Source organism: Bos taurus, chromosome 1 (genome assembly GCF_002263795.3).
Source record: "Bos taurus isolate L1 Dominette 01449 registration number 42190680 breed Hereford chromosome 1, ARS-UCD2.0, whole genome shotgun sequence".
Taxonomy (NCBI): Eukaryota; Metazoa; Chordata; class Mammalia; order Artiodactyla; family Bovidae; genus Bos; species Bos taurus.
The window spans coordinates 96,564,397-96,587,235 of NC_037328.1; the positions used below are offsets into that span (position 1 = coordinate 96,564,397).

Below are 22,839 nucleotides of genomic sequence, written 5' to 3' on the forward strand. Positions count from 1 at the left end.
GGGAAAATGAAAATAAATTCTATGCTGATAAATCTGAAAACCTACATGATACGATTTTTTTGGAAAATACGGTTATTAGAATCAACCTCCATAGAAAGAGAAAGCTTAAATAGAACAACTTTAAAACAGAGAAAGTTATCAAATTGTTCACACACACACAAAACCCAACAACCAAAAATGAAACCAGGCAAATAGTTTCACAGGAGAATTTTACCAAACTTTTAGAGTCTAGATGGTCTCAAAGTTACATAGATTGTTTTAGAGCATAGAAAATTAGAACTTCCAAATTCTTTTTACAAAACAAGTATAACATTGATACCCGAACTTGATAAAGATAACATAAATACAAGTACTCATGCAAATATCTTAATATACTATACTAGTAGTGAATAGACTCAAACCACACGTGAAGAAAATGATACCCATACCCACATGGAGTTTACATCAGAGATGCAAAATAAATCAATATGAAATCTATCAATTCACTCCCAAGGAAATAGATTAATATCTTAGGAAATCTCTCTTAATAGTATTCACTATATTAATGAGTCTAAAGAGAAAAGTCATATTATTTTCTCCATAGATGCTGAAAAAAAACTTTGAATAAAACAAAATCCATCCTCAAAACATCTCTCTAAAATGGGAGCTGTGTCAGGTTCGTGAAATTATAGAAAAATTCCTTATTTGTGTTACTAGTGCTATGTTCCATGTGCAATAAATTTGATTTCCCCCCACAACTTGTTTGCATGAAGCACAGGTAGGTTTCTGTAACAACCCAAGTGGGCCATTTTTAAAAAGGTAACTGTAGGTTTTACTAACTGTGAGATCAGACCAGTGCTGCCAAAGTTGGGACTAAAGTTCAGCAGAGATTATCTGGGATCTCTGAAACCAAATTATTTTACCTGAACTTGGTGAAAAAAAAAAAAAAAAAACTCTTCGAAAGAAAAAAAGAGGTGGATGAATATTTACCACAAATATATCTCCATTTACACATGATAACATGGTATGTGTAACATTATATGTGTGTACGTGTATGCATGATCACATGTGGGTGTGTGTTTGTGTGTAAAATTGTAAAAGCTAGCCATTTACCTAATGGAAAAACACTGAAGGCATTCTCAGTAAGGTCAAGAAATAGACAAGAATGCCCACTATTTTGACAACTATTATATTGTTTTGAAAGTATCAGCCAATACTATTGCACAACAGAAAACAGTTAAGACACATTACAACTGTAAAAGAGAAGAAGCTCTCCTATTTTTAGATGATCTGATAGAAGACCTGGAAATCCCAGATAATCAATGATAAAGCTAACTCAATAGAATTATTCATCAAAGTAGAAGGATATAAGATTAACATACAACAGCTTTTATATACAAAAATAATGACCAATTAGAAGATATATAATGGAAGGAAGACCAGCAAAAAGATAAAATACAATGAAGAAACATACAAAAATTTTTCAAAACCTATATGAACTATAAAACACTACTGAAAGACACAAATCTGACTTAAACAGGTGGAAAGATATTCCTTGTTCTTGGCTGATAGCTCAACACTATTGAGATGCTGCTGCTGTTGCTGCGGCTGCGGCTGCTGCTGCTGCTGCTGCTAAGTTGCTTCAGTCGTTTCAGACTCTGTGCGACCCCATAGATGGCAGCCCACCAGGCTCCCCCGTCCCTGGGATTCTCCAGGCAAGAATACTGGAGTGGGTTACCATTTCCTTCTCCAATGCATGAAAGTGAAAAGTGAAAGTGAAGTCGCTCAGTCATGTCTGACTCTTAGTGACCCCATGGACTGGAGCCTACCAGGCTCCTCCATCCATGGGATTTTCCAGGTAAGAGTACTGGAGTGGGTTGCCATTGCCTTCTCCAATTGAGATGCTAGCTCTACTTAATTTAATTTATAAACTTAATGCAGCCCCCTCAAACTACAAGCTTTTTTATGGAGCTAAGCAAGTTGCTAAAAAGTTCATGTGGAAATATAAACAAGAAATAGCTAGAAAAATACTGAAAAGAGCTAGAAATAGCTAGAAAAATACTGAAAAGAGCTGTAAGTGGGGACTGCTGCTACTGCCAAGTCGCTTCAGTCGTGTCCGACTCTGTGCGACCCCATAGACGGCAGCCCACCAGGGTGGGGGTGGGGGGACTAGCACTACAGAAATTAAAACTTACTATGAGGTCTCTATGGGGCTTCCCAGGTGGTGCCAGTGGTAAAGAACCCACCTGCCAATGCAGTAGACATTAGAGATGTGGGTTCAATCCCTGGGTCAGGAAGATCCCCTGGAGGAGGTCATGGCAACCCACTCCAGGATTCTTGTCATGGAGAATGCCCTGGACAAAGGAGCCTGGAAAACTACAGTCCATAGAGTTGAAAGAGTCAGACACGGACCAAAGCAACTTAACACACACACACACACACACAAAGACTCTATAATGAAAAGAGTGAAGTACTGGCAAATAAACAGACCAAAAGAGTGAAATACGAAGTCTCAAAATAGACCCAAATATATACAAAAAAATTTTGTATTTGATAAAAGTAGTATTGCAAACCACTGGGCAAATATTTATTTAGCTAAATTGTTCTGGGACAATTGGAAAAAAATAAACTTGGAAAAAATTAAATGAATTCCATACAACATACATAAGAATAAACTCCAAATGAAGCAGTGGTCCAAATGGAAACAATAAACTCTACAAGACCTAGAAGATAATATGGGTGAATTTCTCTATAACTTGGCTTCCTTTCAACTATGACTGAAAATCCAGATACAATAAAAAAGATTTATAGATATATAGATATATTGTAGATAAAAAACAATAAATGGAGCAAAATGCTAATAGTTGGTAAAAGTCTAGATAAAGAATATATAGACACACATATATATTTATATATTCTTTACCAGATTTTCATGTATTTATATATGTATACATTGTGTTTTGAAATATTTTTACAATTTTAAGTTTGAAATAGTTTATAGTTTTTTAAATTTCAAAAAATATGCATTGTACCAACTAATATTTACAAATGTATAAAATTACTTGTATAATCTAAATGATATAGATATATAAATACACATTCATAAACATGCATGTTCCAAAGGATTAAATGGCTATTTTAAGCAGGTGTGATTTTAGATATTTTTATGCATTATCTTTTTTACTTCTTTATATTTCCTTTCTTGAGCCATTTATTTCAGCATAAGAGGATAATAATTTTCTTCTTTAAAAGTTTCCCAAAGCATTGCTTATAGTAGTGAAAAAATGGAAATAATCTAAATGGACACAAATAGGTGAATGACTATGATAAAAATGACAAGTAATAAAATTAAGCAATAAAAACAGATACTTGTTCTTATTTTAAAGGTTGACCAATTATTCAGAATTCTTTTGGCATTGTATAGCAATAAAACCTTACTTCTGAAACTGCAATTGTTAAAAATAATTTAAAAATAACTTTGGTTTTTCTAAACATACACTGAGGGCTTCCCTGGTTGCTCAGTGGTAACAAATCCACCTGCCAATGCAGGAGATGCAGGTTTGATCCCTGGTCTGGGAAGATCCCAAATGCTGTGGAGCAATTACGCCCCTGGGCCACAACTACTGAGCCTGAACTTTCACAAACCACACACACTTTATGTAACCACCCCCAAGATCAAGAAACTACATTACTAGCACAGATCAGATCAGATCAGTCGCTCAGTCGTGTCTGACTCTTTGTGACCCCATGAATCGCAGCACGCCAGGCCTCCCTGTCCATCACCAACTCCCGGAGTTCACTCAGACTCACGTCCATCGAGTCAGTGATGCCATCCAGCCATCTCATCCTCTGCCGTCCCCTTCTCCTCCTGCCCCCAATCCCTCCCAGCATCAGAGTCTTTTCCAATGAGTCAACTCTTCGCATGAGGTGGCCAAAGTACTGGAGTTTCAGCTTTAGCATCATTCCTTCCAAAGAAATCCCAGGGCTGATCTCCTTCAGAATGGACTGGTTGGATCTCCTTGCCGTCCAAGGGACTCTCAAGAGTCTTCTCCAACACCACAGTTCAAAAGCATCAATTCTTTGGCACTCAGCCTTCTTCACAGTCCAACTCTCACATCCATACATGACCACAGGAAAAACCATAGCCTTGATTAGACGAACTTTTGCAGACCCACAAAATAAACTTTTTTTTATGTGCAGTAGGTGTTTGTTTAGATTTACGCACATCTTAGACCTTTTCTTTGCTCCCTATTTCTTTTGGCAGATACCCCTTCTTTCTAGGATTATTTTTCTTTATACCAAAGTATATTTTTCAGAGTTCCTTTACTAGGGGTCTGTTATTAATAGCAAATTTTCAGTTTTGTTAAAAATATCTTAAATGCATCTTTACTCTTGAAAGTTAGTTTTAAACTTTTTAGTTCTAGTGTTAGTGTTAGCCACTCAGTCATGCCCAACTCTTTGTGACCCCATGGACTGCATCCCACCGGGCTCCTCTGTCCATGAGATTTTCCAGGCAAGGATACTAGAGTGGATTGCCATTTCCTTCTCCAGGGGATCTTCCCACCCCAGGGATTGAACCTGGGTCTCCTGTACTGCAGGCAGATTCTTTACCAACTGAGCTACAAGCGTTTAGTTCTAAGTAGACAGTTATTTTCTCTTGTGTATGTGTCAGTTGCTCAGTCGTGTCCGACTCTTTGCAACCCCATGGCCTGTAGCCCACCAGGCTCCTCTGTTCATGGAATTCTCCAGGCAAGAATATTGGAGTGGGTTGTCATGCCCTTTTCCATTTTTTTTTTTCTCTCTCAGTACTTTGAAGGTAATAATTCTCTGCTCCCGGCTTTCATTGTTGCTAATGTGAAATCAGTTATTAATATATCTCCTGTTAATAAACACTTTGGTTTTTCTTCCTGGATGCTTTGGAAACAACTGTGTGTTTGTGTTTTGAAGTTTCACTACAATGTGTTTAGGTATGCATTCCTTTCAGTTGTCCTGCTTGAGGCTTCCTCAATCTAAGAATTTAGCCATTATTTCTCTAAATTTTGCCTTACCCCCACTTTCTCTATTGTACCCTTCTGTGCATGCGTGTGTGCTTAGTTGCTAAGTCATGTCCGACTTTGCAACCCCGTGGACTGTAGCCCGCCAGGCTCCTCTGTCCATGGGATTTTCTCAAACAAGAATACTGGTGTGTGCTGCCATTTCCTTCTTCAGGGGACCTTACTGACCTGGTACCCTTCTAGATCTCCCATTTGACATAACTAGAACATTCTTACTCTGACATCTTTGTCTCTTAACTTACCTTTTTACATTTTCTCTTTTCTCTTTGCTTGTCTATGTTGCATTTTAAGTAATTTCCCGTTCACTGATTTTCTTTGCAGTTGTCTATTCTTCTGTTTAACTCATCCACTCTTCCTAATTAAAGATTTTCTGTTTTTAATTTTTAGAAGTTTTATTTTATTCTTGTTTTTAGAAAATTTCTGGCTGATTTCAATTGTCCCTGGTTCTTTTATCATATCTTAAATAATCTTAGCTTTTAAATATATTGAAGATAGTTATTTGCATTTGCTTCTGCCTGGCACTATCAAGCCAAATACACTTTTAAACTGTTTTTTAGGCTGGAGCTGTCTCATACCATTTGAACAGAACTAATTCTAGCCCTAAATTGGTATGAGCATGAGGACTGGTCATTTCTGCCTTCAAAAAATCTTTAGCTTTTCCACCAACCTAACCATACATTAGAAATTATTGATAACTATATTTTATCTGGTTTTTTAATGTGGCTTCATATGGGAGGGTGTCCTTGTGAATCTAACCTGCCATATTGTTCAATATTTTATTTTACTGCTCTATTCAGGCACTATTATAATATAGACCCAATGATTGAAGGTTATATTAGAAATATATCTATCACATATTATAGTATCTATATTTGAATAGCAGAAAAGACAACTTCCCTTCATTGTTCTAAATTATCTTGGCTCTTTTTAGACACCTATTATTTCATATGTTTTAGAATCTATTGTCAAAATAAAAAATATTTGTAGGGTCTTGATAGGCAATGTATGTACATATACTACGTATATAATGGAGAGAGAGAATCTGTGTTTAAAATTTGGTTATTTATAATATTTAATCTTACTATCCTACATTTCTGGTTAATATTTTCCTTAAGTTTTTTTCATAATTAAAAGATTTTTTTTTCTGTTATAGTTTCTATTTAATTATCTTGGGATTGCTAGTTATTTTCAAAAACATATTGTTTTTGATATCCACTTTGTACAAATGGCTTAATAGTTTTAAGGATTTTTTGGTCATTGCATGCAAGACTGCCAAAAACAAGCAATAAAGTAATAAGTGCCTCAATTAATGGCTTATTTTCAAAATATCAATAGTACAAGGATCATTTCTACTTTTCAGCCTGGGCAGCCCTGGAGGAGAAAATGCCAATTGCTCTTCTTTTTCCTTAATGTTTATAAAATAAAATTACAGTGGTTCCTGAAGCAAACAAGCAAAAAAAGTTGAAATGAATTTTTTCTAGGAATTCAACACTTCTATTTAGAATCTACATGTTTTATGCTTCATTAAACATAGCTCTATTACTAATCATTTTCACCAAGAACATACACAGCTATCCCTTTCTAGGGTCGATCTCCAAATTAACAAAAATCCACCCCAGCCTCTACACTTGCCCACCCCTCCCCGCTGCATGACAGTTTCACCTCAACAAACAAAAGTACTGCAGAACGCTGAGAGGCATGCCACATTTCTGAAATGACATCAACTTAGAATCCTTCAAAGTTCAGAAACTATTTTTTTTCTTTTTTCATCAAGTATGTCACCACCACATATCCATCCTCTTGCGTCTTGTACATTTTAGTAGTTAGATCTCAGCAAAATATTCTTTGGATGGCATCACCGACTCAATGGATATGAGTGAGTAAACTCTGGAAGTTGGCAATGGACAAGGAGGCCTGGCGTGCTGCAGTCCATGGGGTCACAGAGTCGGACTCGACTGAACTGAACTGAAAATATTCCTCGAATGTTTACTGGGAGGCATTGAGGATGGAGTCAGGAGTCCTAGGATTAACTCTGTGTTGTGTGCTGTGCTTAGTCGCTCAGTCGTTTCCGACTCTTTGAGAGCCCATGGACTGTAGTCTGTCAGGCACCTCTGTCCTCGAGAATTCTCCAGGCAAGAATACTGGAGTGGGTTACCATGCCCTCCTCCAGGAGATCTTCCCAACCCAGGGATAGAACCCAAGTCTCCCGTATTGCAGGCGGATTCTTTACCATCTCAGCCACCAGGGAAACCCAAAAGTACTGCAGTGGGTAGGCTATCCCTTCTTCAGGGGATTTTCCCCACCCAGGAGTCGAACTGGGGTCTCGTTCATTCACCCAGGAGTCGAACTGGGGTCTCCTTCATTACAGGCGGTTTCTTCACCAGCGGAGCTACCAGGGAAGCCCAGGATTAACTCTAAAACCTATAAATAGAATAAAATAAGATAAATTACTCACATGTGTGAACACGTGAGCACTACGCATTTTACTCTTAAAAGATTTTCTGTTTAACCTCAAGAACCTAATTTTGGCTCCCCAAACACTGATTTCCCTCAACAGTCATTCAGAAAACAAGACTTAGAGTCAAAGCATACATGTAGAAATAACTTTTTTGCTAGAGGATTATAATTGCAATATAAGACAGGAGATCCCAAAGGAACCCGAGACACTGCCTTGCCCTGATTTGGACGAAAGACCCAGGCTATTAGTGAAAAACGTTTCCTGCATCCCTCGGGTGTGTGTAGCTGGAGCGGTCTCCCAGCAAGTAAGCGCAGACACCACTGCGGTCAACCAGCATTTGCAGTCACCAGCGCAGTATCGTAAATGGTTTCGCCTACCCGCGGGCCGGCGCTCCCTAGTAAACTGACTGCCTCCAGCCCTCCGAACCAACCCCCGGTTTCCTGGGTTACTGGCCTCTGCGCTCCTCCCAAGTTCTCCTCAGAGAGACGGCGATCTTACGTTCTCGGCGCGTGACGCAGCACGCTTCGGTATAAATACGTGCGGCCGGCAGCCTCTTTCTCTCTCATCGCGCGGCAAGCCTTCAAGATGGCGCCGGTGAGTGTTCGTGTTGTTGCCGGGAGTGAGCTGATTTTCGCCTGTTGTAGATGAGTTTTGTAGCTGGCGAGTTGAGATCGTCTAATTTTAGGCAGAGGAAGGATAAAAATGGGAACTTCGGTTAGGAACACAAGCAGAACGTTAAGATTGTGAGGTTTTTTCCTTAACTGCTGTCGACTGCCATGCGGTCTTGTGGAGTTCGAGGTAGGCCCGAATTGGCTTACGATGGTTGGTCGTGGCAGCGCAGGGAACGAAGAGGAGGCAGGACGGTGAACGGGGTTAGTGGGACAGCCTTTGGGCCATTACTTTTTTTTAATTTCGCGCCTGATAACGCCGATGATACCCTGTTTGTTTCCACTAGGAAGAGACGGTGGGTAATGCGGCAGGTCTAATGGCTTTGCCAGGCGAAGTGAGAGAGCTGAGGCACTCAATTTCCCGGGATAGCCGCGGTTGCAGAAGTTTCAGAGAACTTAAAAGTTAGGGAAGAGGTTTCTTCATTATCTCACGATAAAAGTTTTTAAAATGGTGAAAGCCAGAACTCTTAGGCGAATGTAGAAGTGGCGTTTTTCAAAGTTTTTACTTATTAAATAAGGGAACCAGTACCTAAAGCCATCCAAAGAGCATTTGAAATGTTAGGGTAAAACTGCATTTCTAAACCTAATTGATACTCAGGTATAAATTGCCCAGTCAAGTCCAGCTCCTAGTATTCTTTTCTACCAGTTTCAGTTAAGTCGCTCAGTCGTGTCCGATCCTTTACGACCCTATGGACTGCAGCACGCCAGGCTTTTCTGTCATCACTAACTCCAGGAGCTTTCTCAGACAAATGTCCTTCGAGTCGGTGATGCCATCCAACCATCTCATCCTCTGTTGTTCCCTTCTCCTGTCTTCAGCCTTTTCCCAGCATCAGGGTCTTTTCCAGTGAGTCAGTTCTTCTCATCAGGTGGCCAGAGTAATGGAGCTTCAGTATGAATATTCAGGACTGATTTCCTTTAGGATTGTTTGGTTAGATCTTGCAGTCCAAGAGACTCTAAAGAATTTTCTCCAGCACCACAGTTAAAAAGCATCAATTCTTAAGCGCTCGCTTGCTTTATGGTCCAACTCTCACATCTGTACATGACTACTGGAAAAACCATAGATTGTTTCAAAGTTTGGATAAAAATTTTTGACACAAACCCGTTTTTCAAAAAAGCAGAACAGATTAAAGGAATATCCCATTCTGGCTTGGAGCTGAGCTTCGGCTAAGTGGTAGGCTACCTGATTCCCCACCTGCAGAGGGGGTGGCAGTAGTAAAGACATACCTGGTAATTTGAAATTGAACATGTGCAGTCTGGAAAATAATAAAAGCCCACAAAACTTGGTCTTGATAATTTGAGGAGGAGGGGGGAAATGGACCTAATTAGAAGTTCTGATCAAGCTCTGGGTAACTTGTTGAAAGGAGGTTGATTCTCTTAATTTTTTCCATTTGAAAAATAGGATTCTTGGGAATCTTCTGGTGAAGGAAACCATAGGTCACCATGTACTTTGAGATTTCTTGAATTTTGCAGTTGTGAAACACTTACATGATGAACAAGGGAAATTTCCAGTGGATTTCATGAAACTTGGTTTTTAACCAAGTTAGTGAGTGTACTTCCCTACTCGTAGCCAGGTTAGAAAAACGTAGGGTGTAGAATTTTGCACCGTTTCATACATATATAGCCTCACTGTACATCTCTGCACTGATAACAGGGTTTTGATTTTATATGTGAATAAATTGTTGTAGAGAGCCATACTTATATTAACTTTTCTGTAGAAGAAAGACAAGAAGCCTAAGAAGTCAACCTGGAAGTTTAATTTGGATCTTACTCATCCAGTAGAAGATGGAATTTTTGATTCGGGAAATTTTGTAAGTATCACTCTACTCAGCTTGGTTTTATCATTTTAGTAGAATTTCTAATAATGAATTATATAATCTTGGATTTTAACCTAATCTCTGTTCCTAGGGTACCTTCCCTAGTGAATATCTAGGGTTTTCTTCCCTAGTGTGGCATTTTTTCTGTTTTAAAATAGGAACAGTTTCTGCGGGAGAAGGTTAAAGTGAATGGAAAAACTGGAAATCTTGGGAATGTCGTTCACATTGAACGCTTCAAGAATAAAATCATAGTCGTTTCTGAGAAACAGTTCTCTAAAAGGTTGGTATGTGTTTTCCATCGTGTTTTGTTTAAACAGTGTTGGGTGTAATATTAGAACGTGTTTGGAGAAACATGTCTGTTGTGTAGTACGGGAGTAGTGTCCTAGCTTCTAATAGAAGCAGCCAATCAAAGGTAAATTTCTCTAATGTTCATCCTGTGGCCAGTTTTCATTCATTAAAATTTTCTTGACCGATAGTAAATATTAAAACTTCATAATGACAGCACTGTTTGTTACTGCATAGCCTAGCAGTGACCTAAACACACTAGGTAGCCACTACCAAGGAACTTAAATTTAAGCATAGAAGAGAGATGATGAAATGCAGTAATGTAAGTAGTTGGTAAGAGCTGTACATAAGTGCATAAAGAAAGTTGATGTTTAAAGTGGTCAGGGAAAGCTTCATGTAAATGAAATACAGTAGTAAGCCAAAGACTTAGGAGCCTGTGGTGGTAGTACATATTAGCTATGGTTGTGAATTAATCACTAGGGATTTGGAGATGAAGTATCTGTCCCCAAAGTTCTTATGGACATGCAGATAACTGTTATAAATGCAATATTGTAATTGCTGCATTGAAGGTAGAGATTGGGATAGCAGGAGTTTGCAGAGAACCTGAGAGTAAGCTTAGTGTTGCCAGTGGAATGCGATTCCTAACGGGGGAGCAACATTGACAGAGGGCAGGGAGGCTTTAGAGGAATGTGTAGGAGTTCAGAACTGTAAAATGTAAAGGGAGAGTGATTGGAATAATGAAATCAGGCCACGCTGAAAGCTTTTTTTATAAAGACTGCGCCATATGCAGGTTTTAAGACTGGATAATCTTGAGCTTGTGAGTAAGATTCAGCCCTGTTGACAGATTGCCTCTTGTTGATCCAAGATGGGATTGAAATTAGGGAGATTGGTGGTGAAGAGAATGTTGATATTTGCATGTAACATTTGAAGAATGAGATCATATTGTTTAATTTAAAAATCTAATGTCGAAGTAAGACTGAAGAGGAAGCTACTATTACTGCTATCCTTCATATTAGTCTCCATATAAAGATTATTGTGAGGGTGGGGGAGAATAAGGGTTTTGTTGTAGGGCATAAATTGATACTAATTGGAGTTGAGAATGCTACCTTATATCCCTAGCAGCCTTGCTCAATATTTAGTACAAATGAAATAATTAGAGGGAACTAGGAACACAGAAGATGGATATGACAGTGCATCTTATATAGGACTTTATGTAGTAAGTATTATATGTAATGAAATTTATTTTTATTTTAAAGGTATTTGAAGTACCTTACCAAGAAATACCTTAAAAAAAACAATCTTCGTGATTGGCTTCGTGTGGTTGCATCTGACAAGGAGACTTACGAGCTTCGTTACTTCCAGATTAGTCAAGATGAAGATGAATCTGAGTCTGAGGACTAGATGATGCCATCCTTCACAGGGCTTTGCTTGCTAATAAAACTTATTAAGCATACAAAAGAAACATCTTGAAATGGACCTTTAGCTTATCAGTGAATAAAAAACATTACTTTGTATGTTAAACATTGATCTTTATTTAAGTGTATGCTGTTTATATAGTGCTGGCTTTCCTTTAAGACTTTTTTATATTTTTATTGGAGTGTAGTTGATTTACAATGTTGTGTTAGTTTCAGGTATATAGCAAAGTGAATGAGTTATACATAGATATCCACTGTTTCTTTTGTCATATAGACCATTACAAAGTATTGAGTAGAGTTCCCTGTGCTATACAGTTTTTTAGTTATATGCTAAGTTGCTTCAGTTGTGTCTAACGATCTGCAAACCCACGGACTGTAGCCCGCCAGTCTCCTCTGTCCATGGGATTCTCCAGGCAAGAACACTGGAGTGGGTTGCCATTTCCTACTCTTACCTGTTTTATGTATAGTAGTGTGTACATGCCAGTGTCAATCTCCCAATGTATCCTTCTCCCCTGTATCCTCTGGTAATCATAAGTTTGCTGCATCTGACTTCCATTTTGTAAATAAGCCTTTGTCCACCTCCCCCCCACCCCAAGTACTTTGTATAAGCAATATTTAAATAGCTTATAGCTGGTGGAATTTCAGGATTTATCTAGTGTACTGGTTTTACAGATGCCTCAAGTTAAAAGTATATAGCAAAAACACAATTGGGTGTAACTATATAATAAAATCTATAGATTTGATCAACAGTCTGTCTTTGTACAATGTGTAAATGAATCCTGATTGCCTACAACAGTTCTTACATGTAAGTGCTCAGTATTGAATCACTCCTGCCTTTTGCTTCAGGGGAACACTTCCCTAATTAGCGTAAAGGGTCTGAGTTGAGCATGGTACTATAAACCAGATTGCCTGTTGATCATGATCCAGGTGCCTTGTGGGCACTAGAAACAAAACCTTTGAAGGATTTGAATCTGAACTCGTACCCACTAAATCTGCTTGTATGTTCTTTGAATAATTAGAATTCCCTCAACTAGTTGGAATCTCTCAACCTCCATACTAATCATTCAGAAAATGTTGTTCTTCTGTTGCTTGAAACTGTGGACAGACCCTTTCTCCCAAATAAAGCAACCGTTGAGAGCTCTTTAAGCAGTCAGTTCAGTCGCTCAGTCATGTCCCCGTGAATTGCAGCACGCTAGGCCTACCTGTCCACCAACCCCCGGAGTTCACCCAAACTCATGTCCATCAACTCGGTGATGCCATCCAGCCATCTTATCCTCTGTTGTCCCCTTCTGCCCTCAGTCCCAGTATCAGAGTCTTAACACTGAGTCAATTCTTCTCATGAGGTGGCCAAAGTATTGGACCTTTAGCTTTAGCATCAGTCCTTCCAAAGAACACCTGGGACTGATCTCCTTTAGAATGGACTGGTTGGGTCTCCTTGCAGTCCAAGGGACTCTCAAGAGTCTTCTCCAACACCACAGTTCAAAAGCATCAATTCTTCGGGGCTCAGCTTTCTTCACAGTCCAACTCACATCCATACATGACCACTGGAAAAACCATAGCCTTGACTAGACAGACCTTTGTTGGCAAAGTAATGTCTCTGCTTTTGAATATGCTATCTAGGTTGGTCATAACTTTCCTTCCAAGGAGTAAGCGTCTTTTAATTTCATGGTCGCAGTCATCATCCGCAGTGATTTTGGAGCCCAAGAAAATAAAGTCTGACACTGTTTCCCCATCTATTTCCCATGAAGTGATGGGACCAGATGCCATGATCCTAGTTTTCTGAATGTTGAGCTTTAAGCCAACTTTTCCACTCTCCTTTCACTTGCATCAAGAGGCTCTTTAGTTCCTCTTCACTTTCTTTAAGCAGAATGGTTAACAATCTCCAAATTGTAGATGAGAATTAATGCAAGGGAGGTACTAGAGCCGTATCTTCTACTGGCCCCAGGATGGTGGTAGTACCTCAGGTACTTAGGTGGGCCATGAATCCTAATGCCAGTAGAACAGTGTTGCCAGATTTTGACTATTCCAACAATATAGATGTGTGTGTAATTGGTTTGGGGAGTGTTAAATGTTTTCATCCTATTAAGAGCTTTAAGTACTCACCAAAGTTAACACAGCCACTCCTCCCTTAACTCTGCCCCATTTGAATTGTTCATGTTTTCCATCAACATCCTACTGTGTGCTTGCTTTGTTGGGTATGGTGGATGCATTGAAGTAAAAACAGCCCGCTTTCTGGTATTGTGAGGGAAACTGACCACATGGTGAGGAAAATTGCATTAAAGTATAACAAAGGGAGAAGGCAGTGGCACCCCACTCCAGTACTCCTACCTGGAAAATCCCATGGATGGAGGAGCCTGGAGGGCTGCAGTCCATGGGATCGCTGAGGGTTGGACACGACTGAGCGACTTCACTTTCACTTTTCACTTTCATGCATTGGAGAAGCAAATGGCAACCCACTCCAGTGTTCTTGCCTGGAGAATCCCAGGGACGGGGGAGCCTGGTGGGTTGCCGTCTATGGGGTCACACAGAGTCGGACACGACTGAAGCGACTTAGCAGCAGCATAACAAAGGGGTTTTAAAAGAGTTTAATGTGGTCAAGGGAAGGAAGTGAGGAAGTGTTTGAGCTAACTTAAAACAGGCAAAGTCAACTCTGGATGAAGAGAAAAGGGTGTTTCAGGCAGAGGGAACAGCATAGGTAAAATTCTCAGGACATTGGGGGTCTGGTTGGCATACCATTCATCTGGAATAGAATGATTGGTCATGAGAAGAATCTGGAAAGTTAAGTAGAAGCCAGCCCATGTAGGACAGAAGTTGATGCCTCCTTTTAATCGAGAGCTATGGGAAAGTGCTGAATTTTAAGTAGTGGATAATGAGAATCCAATGAGGTAAGCATTTTGAAAAAGATCAGTGGCTGCTTTATGAAGACTGGTTGTCAGTGGAGGTCATATTGGATGCTTCCCAGGTAGCTCAGCTGGTAAAAGAATCTGCCTGCAATGCAGGTGACCCCAGTTGGATTCCTGGGTTGGGAAGATCCCCTGGAGAAGGGAGAGGCTACCCACTCTGGTATTCTTGGGCTTCCCTGGTGGCCCAGATGGTAAAGAATCCACCTGCATTGCTAAAGAATCCACCTGCATTGCTGGTGACCTGGGTTGGGAAGATCCTTTGGAGGAGGGCATGGCAACCCACTCCAGTATTCTTGCCTAGAGAATCCCCAGGGACAGAAGAGCCTGTTGGGCTACAGTCCATGGGATTGCAAAGAGTCAGATAACGACTGAACAACTAAGCACATATTGGGTGCAAGGATACAGGAGGCTTATGGCTAGATCCTTGATGGTAGAGAAGAGTGAGGTGTTGGAGATGGGCAAGTAGATGATTTAGGGATTTTTCAGAGGATAAAATTTTGAGGACTTGGTGATGGACATTGGTGGAATGGGAGAAATGTCAAGGGTGACATACAGTGGGCTTAGATGGTGGCGTTTGCTGAGTTTGGTTACAGTGGAAGAAGTAGGTTTAGGCCATGCTGAATTTGAGGTCCAAAATGTGTCAAGTATGAACTTGAATATAGTACAGGTTTTGAGCTCAAAGGATCTAGGTGAAGATAACCTGCTTGTCTTCTGCACATGGGCAGTAAAGAAAACAGTGGACATGGGTGAAATTGCCTATGGAGAGCGCAGGGTGAGGATTAAGTATTGCAAACACCAACTGCTTCCTTATTTCTCTCCTAATCTTTCAGAAACAATTAATTTAACTTTTGATCCTGTGTGCTGGAGCTTGGATATTTTGCCAAGTAAGATACATATGCCTTTAAGGAGTTGGCAAGTTAGTTGAGATAAGCACATTCATTTAACATTTTTTTGAGAAAAGCTGCATGCTAGAACTGCTGATAGTAGTGCTCACTCAGTCCTGTCCGACTCTTTGTGACCCCATGGACAGTAGCCCATCAGGCTCCTCTGTCCATGGGATTCTCCAGGCAAGAATACTGGAGTGGGTTGCCATTTCCTCCCCGTGGAATCTTCTGACCCAAGGACTGAATCATACTGAAGTACAAAATAGACATTTGTTTTTTGAAGCTTATACTCCAGTGGAGGAAGATAGTAACATGTATGATTGTTGTTTTCATTGTTGTTTAGTCCCTAAGTCATGTCCAACTCTACTGTGACCCCATGGACTATAACCTGCCAGGCTCCCCTGTCCATGGGACTTCCCAGGCAAGAATACTGGAGATGATAGCCTTTTCCTCCTCCAGGGAATCTTCCTGACCCAGGGATCCAGCCCACGTCTCCAGCATTGCAGGCAGATTCTTTACCACTAGTGCCACCTGGGAAGCCCCAGGATGTTTGGTACGTAGTGGTAAATTTTATGAAGAAAAATCAGAGATAAGAAATGTAGGGAGGATGGCTTGTTGAATTTGTCAATAAGGTCAGGAAAGGGTTAACTGAGAAAAGCTTAAGTGAGGAAAGACCTAAAGGAGCTAGGGTCCAACCAGATACCTGAGGGGAAACATCAGGCACAGAGAGTAACAGAACAAAGGCTCTGAAACAGGAGTGCCTCTGGTATTAATACAGGCAGAGAGCAACAGGGAGGCCTCTGAGCTGAGCTGTGTGTGGTGGAGAGTAGTGCTTAGTCACTCAGTTGTGTCCAACTCTTTGCAACCCCATGGACTTTAGCCCGTCTGGCTCCTCTGTCAATGGGATTCTTCAGGCAAGAATATTGGAGTGGGTTGCCATGCCATCGTTCAGGGGATCTTCCCAACCCAGGGATTGAACCCAGGTCTCTCGTATTGCAGGAGGATTCTTTACCAGCTGAGCCACCAAGGAAGCCCCTGGTGGAGAGTAGGATGAGGTGAAATTAGAAACGAAGTGGTATGTGTGTTGGAATGGGGGTGGTGGGCAGGAATATAGATGAGAGTGTGTTAATTCCATTATGGCAAGGTGGCTTAAATGGTAAAGCATTTGCCTGCAATTCAAGAGACCCAGCTTCAATACCTGGGCTGGGTCAGGAAGATTCCCTGGAAGACGGAATAGCTACCCATTCCAGTATTCTTACCTGGAGAATCCCACGGACTGAGGAGCTTGGCGGGCTACACTCCATGGGGTCACAGAGTCGGACGTGACTGAGCAACTAACACTTTCATTATACCATTATCATATCTATAATAAATTAACAATATTTTCTTATATTATTCAGTGTCCAGTCAGTGTTTAAGTTTCCACAGATAACTTTTCACCTGAGCGAATCAGGGTTATAATATGATCCATGTGTTGCTATTAACTGATTTCTTTAAAATCTCCTTTAGAGTTTTCTCTCTGTCTCTGCCTCTCTCCCTCTTGCCCTGCCAATTTATTTGTTGATCTAACTAGATCGTTTGTCCTATAGAATTTCCCACAATCTGGATTTTCATGATTCCTCACCCCCCAGCCTCAGTACAATCATGGCATCTGGTCCCATCATTTCATGGGAAATAGATGGGGAGACAGTGGAAACAGTGGAAACAGTGTCAGACTTTATTTTTCTGGGCTCCAAAATCACTGCAGATGGTGACTGCAGCCATGAAATTAAAAGACGCTTACTCCTTGGAAGGAAAGTTATGACCAACCTAGATAGCATATTGAAAAGCAGAGACATTACTTTGCCAACAAAGGTCCGTCTAGTCAAGGCTCTGGTTTTTACAGTGGTCACGTATGGATGTGAGAGTTGGACTGTGAAGAAGGCTGAGTGCCGAAGAATTGATGCTTTTGAACTGTGGTGTTGGAGAAGACTCTTGAGAGTCCCTTGGACTGCAAGGAGATCCAACCAGTCCATTCTAAAGGAGATCAGCCCTGGGATTTCTTTGGAAGGAATGATGCTAAAGCTGAAACTCCAATACTGAGGCCACCTCATGCGAAGAGTTGACTCATTTGAAAAGACTCTGATGCTGGGAGGGATTGGGGGCAAGAGGAGAAGGGGACGACAGAGGATGAGATGGCTGGATGGCATCACTGACTCGATGGACGTGAGTCTGAGTGAACTCCGGGAGTTGGTGATGGACAGGGAGGCCTGGCGTGCTGCAATTCATGGGGTCACAAAGAGTCAGACACGACTGAGCAACTGATCTGATCTGAGCCTCAGTACTATCATCTAACATAGTCCTCTGGCCACTGTGTTAGAGGTGCTCTTTGCTACTGCTTTGGTCATTATTTCCAGACCTTTTCAGTGAACAGAGCAAGAAAATACACTTTTCTTTTTCAAGAAAAAATACTTTAATGAGTTAACACTGATTAAATAATACAAATCTAACACAAATTCAGGATAACAAGATTTTTGTAACCTCATCTATTGTATAACCATGTTTCCTTTTTCCAGGCTGAAAATGTCAATGTCACCAACACCAGTACTCATTCGCTTTACCTTACGGTCCACACATAATACTCTCAAAAAAGCAATAGCAATACTACTGCCTATAACACGACGACTCTGCAGTTTAGGGTTGTTTCACAGTTATTTGTGTCCTCATGATATATCCACTATGAATGAACAAAGCCCTGTGTTTTAAAGTCAGTGGAGATGATTCATTGCTGTATGGCTAGGACACAGACTTGATCCATGGGTTCATTTGTTTCATGTTACTTTTGATTTTAAAAGTTTGCTTAAAATCTTTTTATGTTTTATATTTCTGTAAAGTATTTACAAGGCTTCAAAGTCCAAAACAAAGTATGTTTAAAGAAGTCTAACTTCTGTATTAGTCCCCTTTATTCTGTTTACTCCTTTCCCCTGCAGATAGCCATTTAAAAATGCTATTATGATCAGGTGTTGTTGTTTAGTCTCTCAGTTGTGTCCAGCTCCTTGTGACCTATGGACTGTAGGCTCCCCGCCAGGCCCCACTGTCCATGGGATTTCCTAGGCAAGAATACTGCTGTGGGTTGCCATTTTCTTTTCCAGGGGATCTTCCCAACCCAAGATCGAACCTCCGTCTCCTACATTGCTGGTAGATGCTTTACTGCTATGCTATCAGTTCAGTTCAGTCGCTGTTGAGTCCGACTCTTCGAAATCCCATGAATCCCAGCCCACCAGGCCTCCCTGTCCATCACCAACTCCCAGAGTTCACTCAAACTCACGTCCATCGAGTCAGTGATGCCATCCAGCCATCTCATCCTCTGTCGTCCCCTTCTCCTCTTGCCCCTAATCCCTCCCAGCATCAGAATATTTTCCAATGAGTCAACTCTTTGCATGAGGTAGCCAAAGTATTGGACTTTCAGCTTCAGCATCAGTCCTTCCGAAGAACACCTAGGATTGATCTTTAGAATGGACTGGTTGGATCTCCTTGCAGTCCAAGGGACTCTCAAGAGTCTTCTCCAACACCACAGTTCAAAAGCATCAATTCTTCGGTGCTCAGCTTCCCTCACAGTCCAATTCTCACATCCACACATGACCACAGGAAAAACCATAGCCTTGACTAGACGGACCTTTGTTGGCAAAGTAATGTCTCTGCTTTTGAATATGTCATCTAGGTTGATCATAATTTTCCTTCCAAGGAGTAAGTGTCTTTTAATTTCGTGGCTGCAGTCACCATCTGCAGTGATTTTGGAGCCCCCTAAAAATAAAGTCTGACACTGTTCATTGTTTCCCCATCTATTTCCCATGAAGTGATGGGACCAGATGCCATGATCTTCATTTTCTGAATGTTGAGCTTTAAGCCAACTTTTTCACTCTCCACTTTCACTTTCGTCAAAAGGCTTTTTAGTTCCTCTTCACTTTCTGCCATAAGGGTGGTGTCATCTGCATATCTGACATTATTGATATTTCTCTCAGCAATCTTGATTCCAGCTTGTGCTTCTTCCAGACCAGCATTTCTCATGGTGTACTCTGCATAGAAGTTAAATAAGCAGGGTGACAATATACAGCCTTGACATACCCCTTTTCCTATTTGGAACCAGTCTGTTGTTCCATGTCCAGTTCTAACTGTTGCTTCCTGACCTGCATATAGGTTTCTCAAGAGGCAGATCAGGTGGTCTGGTATTCCCATCTCTTGAAGAATTTTCCACAGTTTATTGTGATCCACACAGTCAAAGGCTTTGGCATAGTCAATAAAGCAGAAATAAATGTTTTTCTGGAACTCTCTTGCTTTTTCCATGTTCCAGCAGATGTTGGCAATTTGATCTCTTGTTCTTCTGCCTTTTCTAACACCAGCTTTAACATCTGGAAGTTCACAGTTCATGTATTGCTGAAGCCTGGCTTGGAGAATTTTGAGCATTACTTTACTAGCATGTGAGATGAGTGCAATTGTGTGGTAGTTTGAGCATTCTTTGGCATTGCCTTTCTTTGGGGTTGGAATGAAAACTGACCTTTTCCAGTCCTGTGGCCACTGCTGAGTTTTCCAAATTTGCTGGCATATTGAGTGCAGCACTTTCACAGCATCATCTTCCAGGATTTGAAATAGCTCAACTGGAATTCCATCACCTCCACTAGCTTTGTTTATAGTGATGCTTCCTAAGGCCCACTTGACTTCACATTCCAGGATGTCTGGCTCTAGGTCAGTGATCACACCATCATGATTATCTTGGTCGTGAAGATCTTTTTTGTACAATTCTTCTGTGTATTCTTGCCACCTCTTCTTAATATCTTCTGCTTCTGTTAGGTCCATACCATTTCTGTCCTTTATTGAGCCCATCTTTGCATGAAATATTCCTTGGTATCTCTAATTTTCTTGAAGAGATCTCATCTTTCCCATTCTGTTGTTTTCCTCTATTTCTTTGCATTGATCACTGAAGAAGGCTTTCTTATCTCTCCTTGCTATTCTTTGGAACTCTGCATTCAGATGCTTATATCTTTCCTTTTCTCCTTTGCTTTTCGCTTCTCTTCTTTTCACAGCTATTTGTAAGGCCTCCCCAGACAGCCATTTTGCTTTTTTGCATTTCTTTTCCATGGGGATAGTCTTGATCCCTGTCTCCTGTACAATGTCACGAACCTCCATCCATAGTTTATCAGGCACTCACTCTATCAGATCTAGTCCCTTAAATCTATTTCTCACTTCCACTGTATAATCATAAGGAATTTTATTTAGGTCATACCTGAACTTAATAGCATTTTTAAATGGCTATCTGCAGGGGAAAGGAGTAAACAGAATAAAGGGGAATAATACAGAAGTTAGACTTCTTTAAACATACTTTGTTTTGGACTTTGAAGCCTTGTAAATGCTTTACAGAAATATAAAACATAAAAAGATTTACATTTACAGCACTGGACCTTGCTTCTATCACCAGTCACATCCACAGCTGGGTATTGTTTTTGCTTTGGCTGCATGCCTTCATTCTTTCTGGAGTTATTTCTCCACTGATCTCCAGTACCATCTTGGGCACCTACTGACCTGGGTAGTTCCTCTTTCAGTGTCATATCATCTTGCCTTTTCATGCTGTTCATGGGGTTCTCAAGGCAAGAATACTGAAGTGGTTTGCCATTCCCTTCTCTCAGACCTCTCCACCATGACCCACCCATCTTGGGTGGCCCCACGTGACATGGCTCAGTTTCATTGAGTTAGACAAGGCTGTGGTCCATGTGATTAGATTGACTAGTTTTCTGTGATTATGGTTTGTGTGTCTGCCCTCTGATGCCTCTTGCAACACCTACCGTCTTACTTGGGTTTCTCTTACCTTGGACTTGGGGTATCTCTTCATGGCTGCTCCAGCAAAGCGCAGCCGCTGCTCCTTACCTTGGACGAGGGGTATCTCCTCACAGCTGCCCCTCCTGACCTTGAACGTGGAGTAGCTCCTCTCGGCCCTCCTGCGCCCACGCAGCCACAGGGAAGCCCATTATGTTTATCCATCCATTTAAATGTAATATGAACCATTTGTTAAATGATACCTTAATGTACTCACTTTTCTCCATGTTACTTATTTTTCCTTAATAGTTCATGGAGTCATCATTCCCATATGTGTCCACACTTCATTCAACCAGTTCCTACTGATGGACATTGGAGTTGTTTCCAAGCCTTTACTACTATAAATAGCACTGTGATTAAAAACCTCATGCATGTGCCTTTTCTTATTTTTGCCATTAAATCTTTGGACTGTATTCCCAGAAGTGAGACTCCTAGGTCAAAAGATAAATGAATGTATAATTTCACTATATATTGCCAGACTTTCCTCCATGAGGGTTCTACTTTTTTACCTTCCTAGTAGCCTTCCACGGAGAAGGCAGTGGCACCCCACTCCAGTATTCTTGCCTTGAAAATCCCATGGATGGAAGAGCCTGGTAGGCTGCAGTCCATGGGGTCGATAGGAGTCGGACATGACTGAGCGACTTCACTTTCACATTTCAGTTTCATGCATTGGAGAAGGAAATGGCAACCCACCCCAGTGTTCTTGCCTGGAGAATCTCAGGGATGGGGGAGCCTGGTGGGCTGCCGTCTATGGGGTCACACAGAGTCAGACACAACTGAAGCGACTTAGCTGCAGCAGCAGCAGCAGCCTTCCCACTGTTGTAGTCACGCGTTCTGGGAAACAAACTCACTCAGAAGGACAATACAGATAGTAGAGTGCAGTTTATTACACAGAGGAGCCCAATGCAGTCTCCTCTTAGCCAAGGAACCTGACTGGTTTTTGTGAAAACCTTATATACCCTAAGTGTACGTGCACAAACCCACCTCCCCAAATTCCCTGAAACTAGTCTGAACAAAGGAAAAAGAAAGATACAATCAAAGTTAACCCGTGATTCAAATGGCTTAAGCCTAGGTAGTTAACAGTGGACAATTATCAATAGGCCTGTGGTCATACCCCAATAAGCATATAGAATGTATGATTCTATTCAGTTACACAGATAATTAGGGTATTCTTTTAGGTGGTGGAGAGTCTAGGTACAGGCCCTGGGGCTCTTCCTTCTGGGGGCCTGGTTTTCCAGTTGGTATCTCATTTCCATAGATACTGGGCATATAGCTCAAAGTCCACAGTCCAGCCCAAGATGGAGTCCTGCTTTCAAGATAGAGCCTGTTGTTTCCTCCTTCACCACCAGCAATGTACGTAAATGTCCATTTGCCCACAGTATCACCAACAGCTTTTATTGTCCCACTTGGGTATTTTTGCTGATAGATGAGACATTGTTTTCAGGATCATTTAATTTGTATTTCTCCCATGAGTGAGACTGAGTGTCACTTAATAAGTTAAGGACTATTTACACATCTTTTTCTGTGGGCCA

At 40.9% G+C, this 22,839-nt stretch overlaps 1 protein-coding gene and 1 long non-coding RNA gene across 3 annotated transcripts; one reads left to right on the forward strand and one right to left on the reverse strand.

The window, feature by feature from the left end:
• Positions 1-192: 192 nt before the first annotated feature.
• LOC132345715 (uncharacterized) lies at positions 193-7,970 on the reverse strand. The gene is made up of 2 exons (XR_009495201.1): positions 7,869-7,970; positions 193-7,454 (listed from the first exon to the last, which is right to left on the reverse strand). It is a non-coding gene; the product is annotated as an uncharacterized lncRNA (long non-coding RNA).
• A 78-nt stretch (positions 7,971-8,048) lies between these two features.
• Positions 8,049-12,425, forward strand: RPL22L1 (ribosomal protein L22 like 1). Of its 2 annotated transcripts, none has more exon segments than NM_001098131.1 (4): positions 8,049-8,085; positions 9,875-9,967; positions 10,132-10,253; positions 11,515-12,425. In NM_001098131.1, coding segments are annotated over 4 exon segments (369 nt in total). In that variant the 5' UTR covers positions 8,049-8,076; the 3' UTR covers positions 11,660-12,425.
• The last annotated feature ends 10,414 nt before the right edge of the window (positions 12,426-22,839 follow it).

Coding starts and splice junctions, on each gene's coding strand:
- RPL22L1 (XM_059886502.1), top strand. Junction 9,968..10,131: donor TTTTTGATTCGGGAAATTTT/GTAAGTATCACT, acceptor GTTTTAAAATAG/GAACAGTTTCTGCGGGAGAA. Junction 10,254..11,514: donor GAGAAACAGTTCTCTAAAAG/GTTGGTATGTGT, acceptor TTTATTTTAAAG/GTATTTGAAGTACCTTACCA.